This window comes from Scyliorhinus canicula, chromosome 15 (assembly GCF_902713615.1).
Source record: "Scyliorhinus canicula chromosome 15, sScyCan1.1, whole genome shotgun sequence".
Taxonomy (NCBI): Eukaryota; Metazoa; Chordata; class Chondrichthyes; order Carcharhiniformes; family Scyliorhinidae; genus Scyliorhinus; species Scyliorhinus canicula.
The window spans coordinates 137484050-137500839 of NC_052160.1; the positions used below are offsets into that span (position 1 = coordinate 137484050).

Genomic DNA, 16790 nt, shown 5'->3' on the forward strand with positions numbered 1-16790 from the left:
TTGTTTGCGCTGTGCAGCACTAAGGTACTGCTTTACTGGTACAAACGCTACCGGGTAGCCGAGGAGCCATGTGACCCTGCAGTTAAATGTAAAACATCCCAGGGTGTTAGTCACAGATGAGGAAAATCCTGCTGTTGCCTTGGAAGGGTTTATTCCTCAACCATCCCCATCAGTTAAAAGGAAAGATAATCTAGTGAATGTTTCAATGGTGTTTGTGGGGTTGTGTTGCATGCAAATTAACTTCTACATTTCCCTCTTTAACAACTGTGGCTTTACTTTAAGAAATTAGTTCATAGCCTACGAAACATTTTGGGATAGTGGATTGGATTGGATTGGATTTGTTTAGTGTCATGTGTACCGAGGGACAATGAAAAGTATTTTTCTGTGTGCAGCTCAAACAGATCATTTAGTACATGAAAAGAAAAGAAAATGCTTAACAGGGCAACACAAGGTACACAATGTAAATACTTAGACACCAGCATGGGGTGAAGCATACAGGAGTGTAGTATCAATCAGGGTCAGTCCATAAGAGGGTGATTTAGGAGTCTGGTAACAGCGGGGAAGAAGCTGTTTTTGAATCTGTTGTTGGGTGTTCTCAGACTAAGGCTATGAAAGGTGATGAATCAACGCAAGCTATTTCTTACATTTTGATGTTCACGGTAGCTGTGTACCACCAACTCTCAGATACAGGAAAGAAAGTTAAATTAGCAATAGCCCATTGCCAGTGATCAGCAGCTTCTCAGTTGTGACCTGAGAGGGGGGAAATTGCACAGAGATCAATGATACCAACCAGGCTTTTCCTCAAGCACTGACGTTCCATTTCACAATGATACTCTCTCAGTTGACTACAAGTGAAAATGAGGTGAAGCTAAATGTTATTCTCTCGTTTCAACAGGACCTAAATATTCTTGTGAAGTTTCTTCAACGGAATCACCAGCATCAACACATTCCATGAGCAGAAGTTCCACGAGCAAACAAAGTGAATCTTCAGACTCCAAAAATGCTGAAAGGTACAATATTCTGGCAGTATGCTTTTCTGATTGGAGGGTTGTGACTAGTGGTGTTCCGCAGGGATCAGTGCTGGGACCTTTGCTGTTCGTATTATATATAAATGATTTGGAGGAAAATATAACTGGTCTGATTAGTAAGGTTGCGGACGACACAAAGGTTGGTGGAATTGCGGATAGTGATGAGGACTGTCAGAGGATACAGCAGGATTTAGATCGTTTGGCGACTTGGGCGGAGAGGTGGCAGATGGAATTTAATCCGGACAAATGTGAGGTAATGCATTTTGGAGGGTCTAATGCAGGTAGGGAATATACAGTGAATGGTAGAACCCTCAAGAGTATTGACAGTCAGAGAGATCTTGGTGTACAGGTCCACAGGTCACTGAAAGGGGCAACACAGGTGGAGAAGGTAGTCAAGAAGGCATACGGCATGCGTGCATTTATTGGCCGGGGTATTGAGTCTAAGAATTGGCAAGTCATGTTGCAGCTGTGTAGAACCTTAGTTAGGCCACACTTGGAGTATAGTGTTCAATTCTGGTCGCCACACTACCAGAAGGATGTGGAGGCTTTAGAGAGGGTGCAGAAGAGCTTTACCAGGATGCTGCCTGGTAGGGAGGGCATTAGCTATGAGGAGAGGTTGAATAAACTTGGTTTGTTCTCACAGCAACGAAGGAGGTTGAGGGGCGACCTGATAGAGGTCTACAAAATTATGAGGGGCATAGACAGAGAGGATAGTCAGAGGCTTTTTCCCAGGGTGGAGGAGTCAATTACTAGGAGGCATAGGTTTAAGGTGCGAGGGGCAAGGTTTAGAGGAGATGTACGAGGCAAATGTTTTACACAGAGGGTACTGGGTGCCTGGAACGCGCTGCCAGAGGAGGTGGTGGAAGTAGGGACGATAGTGGCGTTTAAGGGGCATCTTGACAAATACATGCATAGGATGGGAATAGAGAGATACGGACCCTGGAAGTGTAGAAGATTTTAGTTTAGACGGGCAGCACGGTCTTGGAGGGCCGAAGGGCCTGTTCCTGTGCTGACTTTTCTTTGTTCTTTGTTCTCATTACTGCCATTATGAATGACACTGCTTCTATGTGAGGGGTCAAATGTTCTTTAACCATTTAGACCAAAGCAGAAAATGTTGTTCATTATTTCGGAAAGTAGCTCGCCAGAATTGAAATTCTAGCTGGGTTTATATGAAATGAAATTAAATGAAAATCGCTTATTGTCACAAGTAGGCTTCAATGAAGTTACTGTGAAAAGCCCCTAGTCGCCACATTCCGGCACCTGTTTGGGGAGGCTGGTATAGAATTGAACCGTGCTGCTGGCCTGCCTAGGTCTGCTTTCAAAGCCAGCTAAACCAGCCCCTTATTGTGCCGTTGGATTAGCTTTTTGATAAAGGTGACATTTTTTGTTGTTGGAAAATACAAATAATGAGTGAGCATTTGTACAGTGTTGGCTCTCAGATGGTGCTTCTTGTATTGTTCATGTGGTTACTTCACTGCTAACCTATGCAGTGCGATGAGTTCTACTTCCATAGCTTAACTTGTTGGTAACGAAAACAGTGAGTGCTGGACAATGTCAGCCTCTGTGGAGGGAGAGGGGAGCGAGCGTTTTGAGTCTGCATAACTGCTTGTCAAAGAGTCGATACCTTGTCGTCATCCATGCTGACAGAGTAGTCGCTCTTCCGCTGGTGACAGGGAGATATTAGAGTGATTTGTCCACAGTCCTTGGAACCACTGGTAAATGAGAGACATCCAGCAGCGTTTTATTCCCCATATTATTGGGTCGGGTTGTCGACACTAAGCAGCAGAATTATACTTAGATGTGAACACCGAGGAATTGTGCCTGTGAAGTGACAATGGCAATACAGGGAAACCACCAACTAAATGTCAAACAGGGACTGTTGGGAATGGATAACGGGCAAATCATCACCTGTGGTGATAATAGACAAATTTATGGTTTGGATGTGGACATTTGTTCGAAATCTCTGTCCAATCCCGAACCTACACAGATGCATTCACCCCACACTGACCTGCTGAGTGTTTTCAGGAACCTCTGATTTTCATTCACATCTCTAGTACATGCAGTGCACTTATTTCCAACCAGATAGAACGTAGAACAGTACAGCACAGAACAGGCCCTTCGCCCCTCTATGTTGTGCCGAGCCTTGTCCGAAATCAAGATCAAGCTATCCCACTCCCTGCCATTCTGGAGTGCTCCATCTGCCTATCCAATAACCACTTGAAAGTTCCTAAAGTGTCCGACTCCACTATCACAGCAGGCAGTCCATTCCACACCCTAACCACTCTCTGAGTGAAGAACCTACCTCGGACATCCCTCCTATATCTCCCACCCTGAACCTTATAGTTATGCCCCCTTGTAACAGCTGCATCCACCCGAGGAAATAGTCTCTGAACGTCCACTCTATCTATTCCCCTCATCATCTTATAAACCTCAATTAAGCCGTCTCTCATCCTCCTCCGCTTCAAACAGAAAAGCCCTAGCTCCCTCAACCTTTCCTCATAAGACCTATCCTGCAAACCAGGCAGCATCCTGGTAAATCTCCTTTGCACCCTTTCCAATGCTTCCACATCCTTCCGATAGTGAGGTGACCAGAACTGCAGATTAACATTAATAATGTGAGAAGTATTCAAAGTGTATGGATTCCACTTTATGACATATCTCTATGTCTGTTCTGTTGTATAAATTTGACTCTGGCTATCATCTGAATGTAAAATCCATATATTGTATGAAACTGTTGTTGCATCTGTCTTTTTTAGGGGTGGCCAAATATTTTTCATTCTTTTTTTTAATTTAGTGAAATTTACTGAATTTATTGAGCAGAGCCCAGTGACAGCACACTCACCTGCTGTGTCCGAGGCTATGGGCTCACTTCCCCTCCAGAGACTTCAGGTGCTCAGTGGCCAGCACTGACACGATGGGTCAAAGGGCCTCTTTTCCTGCTGTCTATGATGCTGTGCCTTGAGCACATTAACTCAGCTAACACTCCAGTGTGGTACTGAGGGAGTGCTTTGCTGTTAGAGTGTCCGCTCTTCAAATGTGATAAACCCAGGGCCCATCTACTCTCTCACGTGGACGTAACAGATCATAGAATCATAGAATCCCTACAGTGCAGGAGAAAGCCATTCAGCCCATCAGGTCTGCACCGACTCACTGAAAGAGCACCCACCGAGGCCTACTCCCCCATCCTATCCCCTAATCTTCTGGACACCAAGAGGTAAATTTAGCGTGGCCAATCCGCTGAACCTGCACATCTTTGGGAGGAAACCGGAGCACCTATGCAGGCACTGGGAGAAGGTGCAAACTCCACACAGTCACCCAAAGGTGGAATTGAACCAGAGTCCCTGACGCTGAAGATGCTCAACAAGCCTGACAATCTCTGTGCAGAAAGGACAGAGCTAACGTTTCAAGCCGGGATGCCCCATTGCCGGAGCTTGAGGGAAACTAATTATTTGTTCACTTATTTAATTGTAGTTCGTAGGAGCATGCAATGTGCAATTTAAATGCCACGTCTGCCACCTTACAACAGTTACTGTGTGTCAAAGGATTTAATTGTCGGTAAAGAGCTTCGGGATGTTCCGAGGTCATGAAAGCCACTTTATAAATGTCTTCCTTTAATTATTTCTTTAACCTAATGACCAAGGATCAATTGTGAACCCACACTGACCCTTTCCTGTTCTCTGTATCACAGTCTGATTTACATTGTGCTCGGTGTGCTGGCCGCCATTCTCATCGTGTTTGTTGTTTCTCTACTTTTGTACCTGAAGATAAACAACAAGGGTGAGTTTCTATTTCTCTTCAATCATTTCATTACAGGTCCACAATTTGTCGCAGAATATAAAGAATTTCAAGTTTGTTGGATGATTGTAGAATTCTCATTCTAGTTACGCGTATTGAAAATGGAGGCATAATCAAGTTGGGTATTGCTACCAAAAAGAGTCATGGAGCAGGATTCTCCCATCTGAGACCAAGACTCCTGGTGGGGGTGGGAGTGTTTTCTTCTGCAGAGGCTGACAGGAAACCATGCCACACCTTCCAGCCCCAAGATCGTTAATTATGCAGCCAGGGGCTTAGAATAATCTGTGGTGTGTGGGCAGGAGAGCCCCAATCCCCCATCAGATCTGAGTGCCATATTTAAATGGGTGCCCAGCATTACTGACCCGCCACGGAGGAAATAAGACGGACTTCCTGACCAAAGAGGGTAGACGTCCTGAAAAAGGTGGATCTCCGTGATCACTCGGAGGCTGGAAGATGGACCTCTCCGATGACACTGAAGATCCACCTGGTAGATACTGTGGAGTTACACACTCCGGGACTGCTGAGAATTCCATCCAAAGTTCTGGAGGCAGCCCCGGGCAACCTTCAGGTAAGTCCTGGTATCTGCGTGCCACATTGTCTCAGATATGTTCTGCACCGGCGTGTTTTGCCATTGGCGTTGTAGAGAATTGGGCATTTGAGGGGATTTCAGTTGAGCTTTCATCTACATCCCATTAGCAAGGTACGATTCAGTTTCACATCCGCCGCCAATGCAATTCCCGAGCGGCCATGGCAGACTGCAGCTGAAGATCCCACAGGAAATTCACGCAAGTGTAAAACAGATTTTTGGGCCGGCTCTTGGAAAGAGCATCCGACCCAAGGTTAACACCTCCACCCTATCCCCATAATCCAGTAACCCCACCCAACACTAAGGGCAATTGTGGACACTAAGGGCAATTTATCATGGCCAATCCACCTAACCTGCACATCTTTGGACTGTGGGAGGAAACCAGAGCACCCGGAGGAAACCCATGCACACACGGGGAGGATGTGCAGACTCCACACAGACAATGACCCAAGCCAGAATCGAACCTGGGACCCTGGAGCTGTGTAGCAATTGTGCTATCCACAATGCTACCGTGCTGCCCTACCAAACAACCTTTTTTTAAATTTAGAGTACCCAATTCATTTTTTTTCCAATTAAGGGGCAGTTTAGCATGGGTCAATCCACCTACATAGAACATAGAACAGTACAGCACAGAACAGGCCCTTCGGCCCTCAATGTTGTGCCGAGCCATGATCACCCTACTCAAACCCACGTATCCACCCTATACCCATAACCCAACAACCCCCCCCTTAACCTTACTTTTTTATTAGGACACTATGGGCAATTTAGCATGGCCAATCCACCTAACCCGCACATCTTTGGACTGTGGGAGGAAACCGGAGCACCCGGACGAAACCCACGCACACAGGGGGAGGACGTGCAGACTCCACACAGACAGTGACGCAGCCGGGAATCGAACCTGGGACCCTGGGACCCTGGAGCTGTGAAGCATTTCTGCACATCTTTGGGTTGTGGGGGCTAAACCCGCACAAACATGGGGAGAATGTGCAAACTCCACACGGACAGTGACCCAGAGCCGGGATCGAACCTGGGACTTCAGCGCCGTGAGGCCGCAGTGCTAACCCACTGCGCTACCGTGCTGCCCCGTACCAAACAACTATTAATAATTAAGTTGTTACAGTTTTTGGGTAACAACAAATAAAACCTGAATTGTGTTTAGAATTAGAATGATGGCGGTGGATGGCAGAAAGTGATTCAGTCAAAATGAGACAAATCGGCTTTAGTCTTTCAACTGTAAGGCTGAAGTTTTGTGACGTGGCCATTTTAATTGGAAGTGTTGAGGATTTAATGTGCTAACCCGCTCCCATTTAGCCCGTCTGGGACAATGTGGCCTGTAGAAACCAGGACAGAAATTTCGTTTTCAACAGTATTAATTTGTAAGTCAGATAACCATTGTTGAAATGTTTACTGCTTTCTCAGGCTCTCTAGGTTCTCTCCAGAATTGAACACTGGTTCAGTTTTCCACTGAAACAGGCTCTGCTGATTTATTTGCTTTGCTGTTTCCTGAGCAAATGAATTTTCTTGCTGTAAAATATACAAGAACTGTCCCATCTCCAACTCCCACCATGGTGTCAACAGACACTCTCGACTGAGGGCCCAATTTTAACTCAGTCTTAGTGGGATTTGAGTTGGTAAAAATTGGGTCCCTCATTTCCGTGATCAGGTGTTACTATACCTTCTAACAGTGGCACAACATAGCAGGAACTCATCTTCAGTCTTTAAGTCATTAAATCCTAAATGCACAGGGAGGTTAATGTTTACCTTCGCAACCTGGGCGTTAATTTGGCAGAGTGCTGCGTCAAAATCATTGGGATGAATATACGAGCAGCTCTGTCAGACGGTGAGAGTGAGCGTCATATGCTGGTGGTATGGTTGCTGCCGTCTAGTATACGTGGTATAGTGACCTATCGGGCGGGATTGTCCGACACCCCGCCAGGTGGGAGAATCGCCGGGGGTCGGCGTGAATCCCGCGCCCGCCGTCCTCCCAATACTCCCGCCCCCCCTAAAACCGGCATGGTGTGAGTCGCGCCACCTGCCTCGGAGAATGGCGGGGTCCGGCACGACTCAATGGGCCACGGGGCTGTCTGGATTCTCCGTCCTGCGATGGGCCAAAGTCCCGCCCGTTCTGTGCCAGTCCCACCGGCGTAAATTTGAGTTGGTCCCTTACCGGCGGGACCTGACAGCACGGGCGGGCTCCAGGGTTCATGGGGGGTCGCGGGGGGATCTGGCCCTGGGAGGTGCCCCCATGGTGGCCTGGCCCGTGGTCGGGGTCCACCGGCTGCGACGTGGGGGCACTCTATTCCTATGCGACGGCCGCGTAAGCCTCTGCGATGGCCTGCCCCGTAGGTGAACCCCATGTGCATGCGCGGGGATGACATCTGCAGACGCTAACGCTCCCGCGCGTGTGCGGACCCCCACCGGTCGGCGGAGTCCCTTCGGCCCCGGCTTGTGTGGCGCGAAAGGCCTTCCACTCCGGCCGGCGGGGCGCAAACCACTCCGGGGAGGGCCTGGCCCCTGAAGGTGCGGAGGATCCCGCACCTTTGGGGCGCCACTCCGTCCCGCCGGGACCCCCCGCCCCGCCAGGTACGGGAGAATCCCGCCCATCTTATCGAGCGAGACTATTGTCTTCCTCTGGCACTTGCTTTTGTCAGAATATGGGAATAAAATGAAAATGAAAGAATTGGATGAAAGGAAAGGAAGGGCAGCACGGTAGCGTTGTGGATAGCACAATCGCTTCACAGCTCCAGGGTCCCAGGTTCGATTCCGGCTTGGGTCACTGTCTGTGCGGAGTCTGCACATCCTCCCTGTGTGTGTGTGGGTTTCCTCCGGGTGCTCCGGTTTCCTCCCACAGTCCAAAGATGTGCGGGTGAGGTGGATTGGCCATGATAAATTGCCCTTAGTATCCAAAATTGCCCGTACTGTTGGGTGGGGTTACTGGGTTATGGGGATAGGGTGGAGGTGTTGACCTTGAATAGGGGGTAGGGTGCTCTTTCCAAGAGCCGGTGCAGACTCGATGGGCCGAATGGCCTCCTTCTGCACTGTAAATTCTATGTAATCTATGTAATCTATGAAACTGATGGGGATTCAGCTGCACTGAGGACTTTTGATATGCAGATTAGCCTAGTAGCAGGATATTTACTTAAGCAATGTGGAGAACAAGAGGGTACATAATTACAGGAGTTAAAGATAAAGAGGGTAGGAATTGAAAAGGAGAAATAAGAATGAATGTTGTACGGACATGCCAAATGCAAGACTTCTAAGACTGGTTGTTGAGATAAGACAAGATCAAAAGAGATAAACCATATATCAGTGGCAGTGTTAGTCCTATAATCTTTAATAATCTTTATTAGTGTCACAGGTAGGTTTACATTAACACTGCAATGAAGTCACTGTGAAAAGCCCTCACTCCGGTATACGGTACACAGTCTACAGTACACAGTTGCCGAACAGTTCACAAGTGACGGAGCTCACAGCCACAGCCACTAGAAGCAGAGTTCTCCCAAGAACAAGCTTTTGACCCGAGACAGCTACTTTAAACCCCAGAGGTTTTACTCTGAACAGGAAGAAAAGTTTCCCAAAGGAAAGATACAGGTCATGATTGTAACTAATGCTGCATTTGGTTACAGTGTTAAAACCAATGGGATTGTTTTGAGGAAGATATATTCTTGGAGTTTAAGAAAATAGATTTAGAACTGGAGTAATTCAAGTATACGGTGTGTAGCCATTATAGTAATTAATTGTCATTTTTTTTCTGTATTGTTACCTTTCTTGTTGGATGTTTTACAGTTTAATAAACATATTTTTATTTGCATGATTACAAGAAGACTGGATTTTTCCTCATTGGTTTTCATCTTGTTTTCCTTCAGGGATTTGGGTTACCCTCACATTTAACACCAGTGGGGTTCTTAACATTTTTAATTGATTTATTAACACTATATGTAAGGTAGGTTACAGAGTAGGTATGTGATTTATTCACACTATATGTAAGGTAGGTTACAGAGTAGGTATGTGTCTCCTACAGAGTGCAGAGTACAGAGTGTTCCTCCTCTCTCCTGGATTCTCCACTCCGCCCCGCCACAATTCTGTTTCACCCTGCCAGCGGGAAGTTTCATTATGCCGGCTAGTCAATGGGGTTTCCCATTATGGGGCAGCTCCATGCTGTCGGGAAATCCCCAGGCTGCCGGCAAGATGGGGCATCCCTCTAGCGGAGAATCCAGTCCCTGATATCACAGATAAAACATGGCTTACATCACTCATTAGCATAGTTATTCGATTAACCCACTACATTACAAACGCAAACTCTATTTGTCACTAATATAATAATCCGACCAATTTGTGATTCCATGTTGGGAATCATGGATGTGATGCAGATGAGTGTATCTACATCAATGTAGGTCAATGGAAGATTGATCGATGGGACCTGGGTTCGATTCCTGGCTTGGGTCACTGTCTGTGCGGAGTCTACACATTCTCCACGTGTCTGCGTGGGTTTCCTCCATAAGTACCAAAAGATGTGCTTGTGAATTGGACATTCTGAATTCTCCCTCAGTGTACCCCAACAGGCGCCAGAGTGTGGCGACTCGGGGATTTTCACAGTAACTTCAGCCTAATTGTAAGCCTACTTGTGACACTAATAAAGATAATTATTATAAGACTATTATTATATTTGAAACTCATGTTTAATTTAGAGATTTCAAACATATTAACCATTCCTGACACAGCTCTTTCAACAGTTACGTTGTCATTTTTCAGGTTCAATTGGCACCTTGTGTCATCGAAGAGACAAGACTCTTCGTGATGATCAGGTAAGGATAAATCAATTCATCCCCAAGGAAGGAATCAGGAATTCAAGAGAAACATCTTTACCCAGAGAGTGTCAGAATGCAAAATGTATTGCCGTGGTTGAATACGTGTCATACATAGGGGCTGGTTTAGCACAGGGCTAAACCGCTGGCTTTTAAAGCAGACCAAGGCAGGCCAGCAGCACAGTTCAATTCCCTTACCAGCCATCCCCGAACAGGCGCCGGAATGTGGTGACTAGGGGCTTTTCACAGTAACTTCATTTGAAGCCTGCTTGTGACAATAAGTGATTTTCATTTCATTACGTGCATTCAATGGAAGTTGGATAAGCAGTTGAAGGAGAAAGAAATAGAAAGATATGTGGAAGAGGGGTAGAATCAGCAAGAAAAGGAGAACAACAAGAAAAAGACGTTTTCAGATTAATTTTTTTAAAATTTACTCATGTGATGTGGGCCTCACTGGCCCAGAATTTATTGCCCATCCCTAATTTCCCTCAACTGAGTGATTCATGAGCCATTTCAGAGGCAACCACATTGGTGTAGTCCTTGAGCCCCATATAGGCCAGGCCAGGTTGGGGCAGCAGATTTCCCCTCCCAAAAGGAAATTAGCGAACCAGATGCACTTTTCTTTTAAATGAAAATTGGTTCATGGTCATCATTAGAATTTTAATTCCAGATTTTTTATTGAATTCAAATTTCACCATCTGCTGTTGTGAGATTTGAACCCAGGTCCATAGCATTACCCTGGGCCGCTGGATTACCAGGCGAGTGACAATCCCACTATGCCACTGCCTCCACTGCGTCTGTGCTGTAAATATATTTAAAATAATTTGCCATGCTTTATAAACTGATCTGTAATCGTTGATAAGTAGCTTTCTCCTCATATCTGCGCAAAGCACCATTCAGGTTAATCATAAATGCAATCTTTTTGTTATTTTAGCAATTGGCAGCAGAGGAAGAGAACATTGTGTATGCAGATGTAAACCGCCTTAACAGGAACTCAGCGAGAACACAGAGAGAGGGAACTGTCCAGCTGACTAATGATGAAATCACATATGCAGCAGTGCAGTTTCAGAAGAAATCGTCCAGAAGGAGCAATGAAATGTCCAGACATTCAGCTTACAACATGGACGGTGCTATCTACAGTAACATCACCATACAGAGCCAACCACCAAAGGAAAATCCAAAATCTCCGCAGGAATCCGAAATGTCAACTTACGCAAACGGTACTTATTAGGAAATCCATTCAGCTGGTGCACATGTTGCTTATTGCTTCTTACTTTGCATCTCAGTTACGTTGAATTTCTTCCACCACGAGCTGCCCGCATGTTTGCTTTTGTCTAATTCTTCCCATAACTCTGGAATTGTTCTCTCCATTTCCACTGCGCCTCCCAGATTGGCAAATCCATTTACCTGGAGTTTCTGAGAACAGGTCATTCACATAAATCAGAGTGGTATCAATATCAAGGCTTGTAGCTCCCCATTCAGTGGCCACTCCCCCCACTGCCCTGAAATACTCACAGCTGAGGCTAGCTTGACAGCACTCTTCCCTGTCTGATCACAGGTCCCAAGTTCAAGTTCCATACGAGGGCTTGGTTACAACACTTGCAGTCGTCGCTCCATTATAGTACTGATGAGCTCCTGAAATTGGGAGATGTCTTTTCTTCTGCCATCCTTGCGGGCGGCGAGTTCAAGCTCAACGCTAATTACTGGGATAAAAAGTTCTTCTTCACATCCTCGCGCCCCCCCCCCCCCCACCCCACCCCACCCTGGACGTCTCTTACTGAAAACCTTAAATCTGTGTCTCCCAGTTCTTGCACCATCACCCAATGGGAAGAAACCAATTGTAATCTTGTGGACCTCTGCCAAATCTCCCATCAGCCCACTTTGCTCCATCTTTGACATTTTTTGATACTGAAATACACAAAGGGAAATGGGGTAAGATAAGGGGGCAGGCTTGAAGGGCCTGGTGACTGCGTCTATTTCTTGTGTTCTAATGGATGGATTTCAACGAAACGTGGCACACATATGAGTTACGCCCCAAGGAAGAGCTGATTAATTTTTGGCGAGGATCCGGATCCTGGAATTTTTATTTTAAAGGCATTGGGTTGACGTATGAGGAGAGATTAAACAGCTTGGGCCTATGCTCATACGAGTCTGGAAGAATGAGAGGGGATCTGATCGAGGTGTATAAATGAGATTGATAAAGTAAACATAGACCAAATGTTCCCATTGTGAGGTAATCTAGAACTAGAGGTCACAGATATAGGTTGAGAGGCGGTAGATTTAGAATTGAGATGAGGAGGAACTACTTCTCGCAGAGGGTGGTGAATTTGTGGAACTCGCTGCCCCATAGAGCGGTGGAGTCTGAATCATTGAAAATTTTCAAGAAGGAGATAGATATATTTCTGATTTTAAAAACAGGTTAAAGGGATATTGGGGAACAGGTAGGGAAGTGGATTTGAGACCAGGAAGACATTCGGCATGTCCACATTAACCTTTACCAACTTTTACAGATGCACTATAGAAAGCATCCTATCGGGCTGCATCACAGCCTGGTATGCCAACTGCTTGGCACAGGACCGCAAGGAACTTCAGAGAGTCGTGAATACCGCCCAGTCCATCACACAAACCTGCCTCCCATCCATGGACTCCATCTACACCTCCCGCTGCCTGGGGAAGACGGGCAGCATAATCAAAGATCCCTCCCACCTGGCTTACTCACTTTTCCAACGGGCAGGAGATACAGAAGTCTGAGAACATGCACGAACAGACTCAAAAACAGCTTCTTCCCCAACGTTACCAGACTCCTAAATGACCCTCTTAAGGACTGACCTCATTAACACTACACCCTGTATGCTTCATCCGATGCCAGTGCTTATGTAGTTACAATGTATATCTTATGTTGCCGTATTATGTATTTTCTTGTATTTTCTTGAATTTTGTTTAATTCCCTTTTCTTCCCATGTACTGAATGATCTGTTGAGCTGCTTGCAGAAAAATACTTTTCACTGTACCTCGGTACACGTGACAATAAACAAATCCAATCCAATCCAATCAGCCATGATCTGTGTATGCATGTGTGCGCCAGCTCCTAATTCCTATGTTCCTTTTGGGAGATAGGGCGAGTTGACTGTTTTTGAATGTGGTGGGTTGCTTTACTTCGAATGTTGTTGATTGTTTTGAAATGTTGTGGATTGTCTCAACTGCAATTCGCCACATCAGTCAAAACAGGAGCAGATCAGATCATCCCTGTCCTCCATACTCAAGGGGAGTCCAAGTCAACTTTACGTAACCCGTCCCCATAATCCAACTCTCTAAACCTTTTAAAGTAATTCCAGTGAAGTTACGCTGTGCCTCTTAACAGTCTGGAGGGACTTGGAAGGAATAGAACTTCTTGTTGACAATCCTTAAGATGTAACCAGTTCTTGGAGCATGTATAACTTTGCTACAGAGAGAGTTTGAGACAGAGACCATTGCGTGTTTAGACTAAAGTACAGAAATGTAAGGACCAATGAGGAGGGAGCAGGGAGGTTTGGATCACTCCAGCAAAGAGTTAACTTAGACACAATGAAATGAAATGAAATGAAAATCACTTATTGTCACGAGTAGGCTTCAAATGAAGTTACTGTGAAAAGCCCCTAGTCGCCACATTCCGGCACCTGTTCGGGGAGACTGTTACGGGAATCGAACCGTGCTGCTGGCCTGCCTTGGTCTGCTTTCAAAGCCAGCGATTTAGCCCGGTGCTAAACAGCCCCTGGGCCAATTAGCTTCCAACTGTGCAGTAAACTTAACTGGTTATTGAAAAAAACTTGATCACCCATGACACACGACTTTATAATCGTGAACATCAGAAGGCCTCCACACCATCTAATTGAGAATTTTGATAAGATAGAGAAAAGCAGAATAAACTGTGGCACCATTTTAAGATTATCACCCAAGGCACATGAGGAGAGGTTATGAGGACTCTTATTGTAACACAGAAATTTGTTACCATGTTGCCCCGACCAAAAGCAATGGTGGCACCATTTTATTTTTTCATTTAAAAGACCACAAGGAAACAGCAATGGGCCGGGACTAATCAGATAGGTCTTTCAGAGAGCCACCACAAAGAGGTCAAATGTTCATCTTCTATACTGTAAGCAAACAAATCCTGAGGTCACTCAGAGTTGAATTGCTCCATGAGGAAGAAAAATTGCAAGGTGCTTATACTTCTGGCTCCACATCATAACTATCTTTTTCCTTTTTAAGAAACATGCTTGAAGCAATAAAGTGGTGTGCGTGTGCACGTGTGTATGTAATTTAAAAAAAAAAATGCTTCAAACTGTATCGGGAGCAATGTTACTGGGCGATAACGTGTCTTCGGATTCAATGTTCAATTGTCATTGGATCAGTGGTGGCACATCCTAACCAATGGTCAGATTGTTTTTCGAAAAATCCTTCCATCAAACCTTTCTTAAAACTGTTTTTAAAAATCTCACGTTGGCAACTGTTCTGAAATTAAACCAAAAAAATGGAAATGGACTGGAATAATCCTCACGAGGACCACGGGGGAAAACCGCTGATTGACCGCCCCATGGATTTGCGAGAATACGCGTTCCCATGGTGAGCAGGCGGAGGGTGAACGAGGTGGGGCCCGTTAGTGGGAAATTTAAATGTAGTTCCCAATAGTCCTGGGCTGTGCCATTTGTTTTGTGCCCCAGTCGCAGATTTATTTTTAGTTTAAAATAAACCAGTTTGGCCTTTCACTCCGCATCTCCTGGAATGATAACAGGATCTACTGGCTGTCTGTCAGTGAAAAGACAGGGCAAGGTTTTGGATGTAACCCTTAATCAGGAGTCAAGGCTTCACCCTAAATGTTGACCTGCAGGCCCGCTGCAAATTGCCAATGCTCCCTGGATTTATTTCAAAAGGAATCTTGGGATGTTTTTAGTTTCTTTTTACTCTGAAGTCGGAAATAATTTGCCCACCCACCTTTACCCGCTCACTCACCCAGTGTAGGGTTGTGGAAATCTCAGCAGCTCCGGGCAGGATGGTGGCACAGTGCTTAGCCTCACAGCCCCAGGCATTGGGTTTGATTCTGGCCTTGGGCGACTGTCTGTGTGGAGTTTGCACTTTCTCCCTGTATCTGCGTGGATTTCCTCCGGGTGCTCCGGTTTCCTCCCGCAGTCCAAATATGCCCAGGCCATGATAAATTGTCCCTTAGTGTCCGGGGATGTGCAGGTTAGATTACGGGGTCACGGGTATAGGGTGGAGTGGATCGGTACAGATTCGATGGGCCGAATGGCCTCCCTTTGCATTGTAGGGATTCTATTCTACGATTCTATAATCAGTGGCTGAACAAAGAGGCATCGGGGTGGCGTTAGGGTCAGACTGGAGGGGGGGGGGGTGCCTCAGGGTCATTCCCCACCGACAGGAGGATTCCCCAGTGGGGCTGAGACGCAGGGATGATCCTGCCTCTTGATTATTGTTAAAGGGCACAAGATGGTTAGTACTGTTGTTTCACTGCGTCAGAATCCCAGGTTCGATTCCCGGCTTGGGTCACTGTCTGTGCGGAGTCTGCACGTTCTCCCCATGTCTGCATGAGTTTCCTCCGGGTGCTCCGCTTTCCTCCCACAAGTCCCAAAAGACGTGCTTGTTAGGTAATTTGGACATTCTGAATTCTGAACAGGCACCGGAATGTGGCGACTAGGGGATTTTCACAGTAACTTCATTGCAGTGTTGATGTACGTCTACTTGTGACAATAAAGATTATTTTTAAAAATAGGGTCCAGAGTGTGTATTCTTCTGAGGACAAGAGCATCCGATGTAAAATACTCACATGTATATATTGCAAAAGAAATGTTTTGTGTATTCTCTTACCTACAAATGGGAATCATGAATTTCAGTCAGGATTGGTTGTTGTGATGTTGGCGGTTAGGGTTGGCGTTAGCGTTAGGGTTAGCGTTAGGGTTAGCGTTAGGGTTAGGGTTAGCGTTAGGGTTAGCGTTAGGGTTAGCGTTAGGGTTAGGGTTAGGGGTAGGGTTAGGGGTTAGGGTTAGGGGTTAGGGTTAGGGTTAGGGTTAGCGTTCGGGTTAGGGGTTAGGATTAGTGTTAGGGTTAGCGTTAGGGTTAGGGTTAGCGTTAGGGTTAGCGTTAGGGTTAGGGTTAGGGTTAGGGTTAGGGTTAGGGGTAGGGTTTTGAGTTCTGAAATTGGTACATCTGGAAAAACCTGAACCAAACTCATTACTTACTGACAAGGTCAACATACACATCTATGGATTGGTTCTCCGACTGCTCGGAGTCCTGACTTGATTATTCTTTGAGAGCTCACCAAGGTTTGACTAAAGTATGTGACTTCCCATCCCAGCTTGAAGATGCTATTTTAAAAGTTCTGTTTGACTCCTGAAGTCAATGTAGTATACATTTGTAGAAGAAAAGCAGAAATTACAGCATAACTTTATTGAACTGAAAATTAAAATTATCGGTCTCAACTCTTGTTCCTTCGAGGTTTTCCTTACATCTGTTGAAATATCAAAACCATTTCTGTTCGCCACAAGGATAACCATAATGACATGAACAAAATTGCAAATTACTTCATTC

The 16790-nt window shown here is 45.8% G+C and overlaps 1 protein-coding gene across 1 annotated transcript in view; it reads left to right on the forward strand.

The window, feature by feature from the left end:
• LOC119978458 overlaps nucleotides 1-12810 on the forward strand; it is a 126912-nt gene extending 114102 nt beyond the window's left edge. The window contains exons 6-10 of the mRNA XM_038820114.1: nucleotides 896-1010; nucleotides 4717-4805; nucleotides 10162-10214; nucleotides 11149-11434; nucleotides 12725-12810. Coding sequence (XP_038676042.1) covers nucleotides 896-1010; nucleotides 4717-4805; nucleotides 10162-10214; nucleotides 11149-11434; nucleotides 12725-12735 — 554 coding nt within the window. The 3' untranslated portion in view covers nucleotides 12736-12810. The remainder of the gene's footprint in view (nucleotides 1-895; nucleotides 1011-4716; nucleotides 4806-10161; nucleotides 10215-11148; nucleotides 11435-12724) is intronic.
• Nucleotides 12811-16790: the final 3980 nt, after the last annotated feature.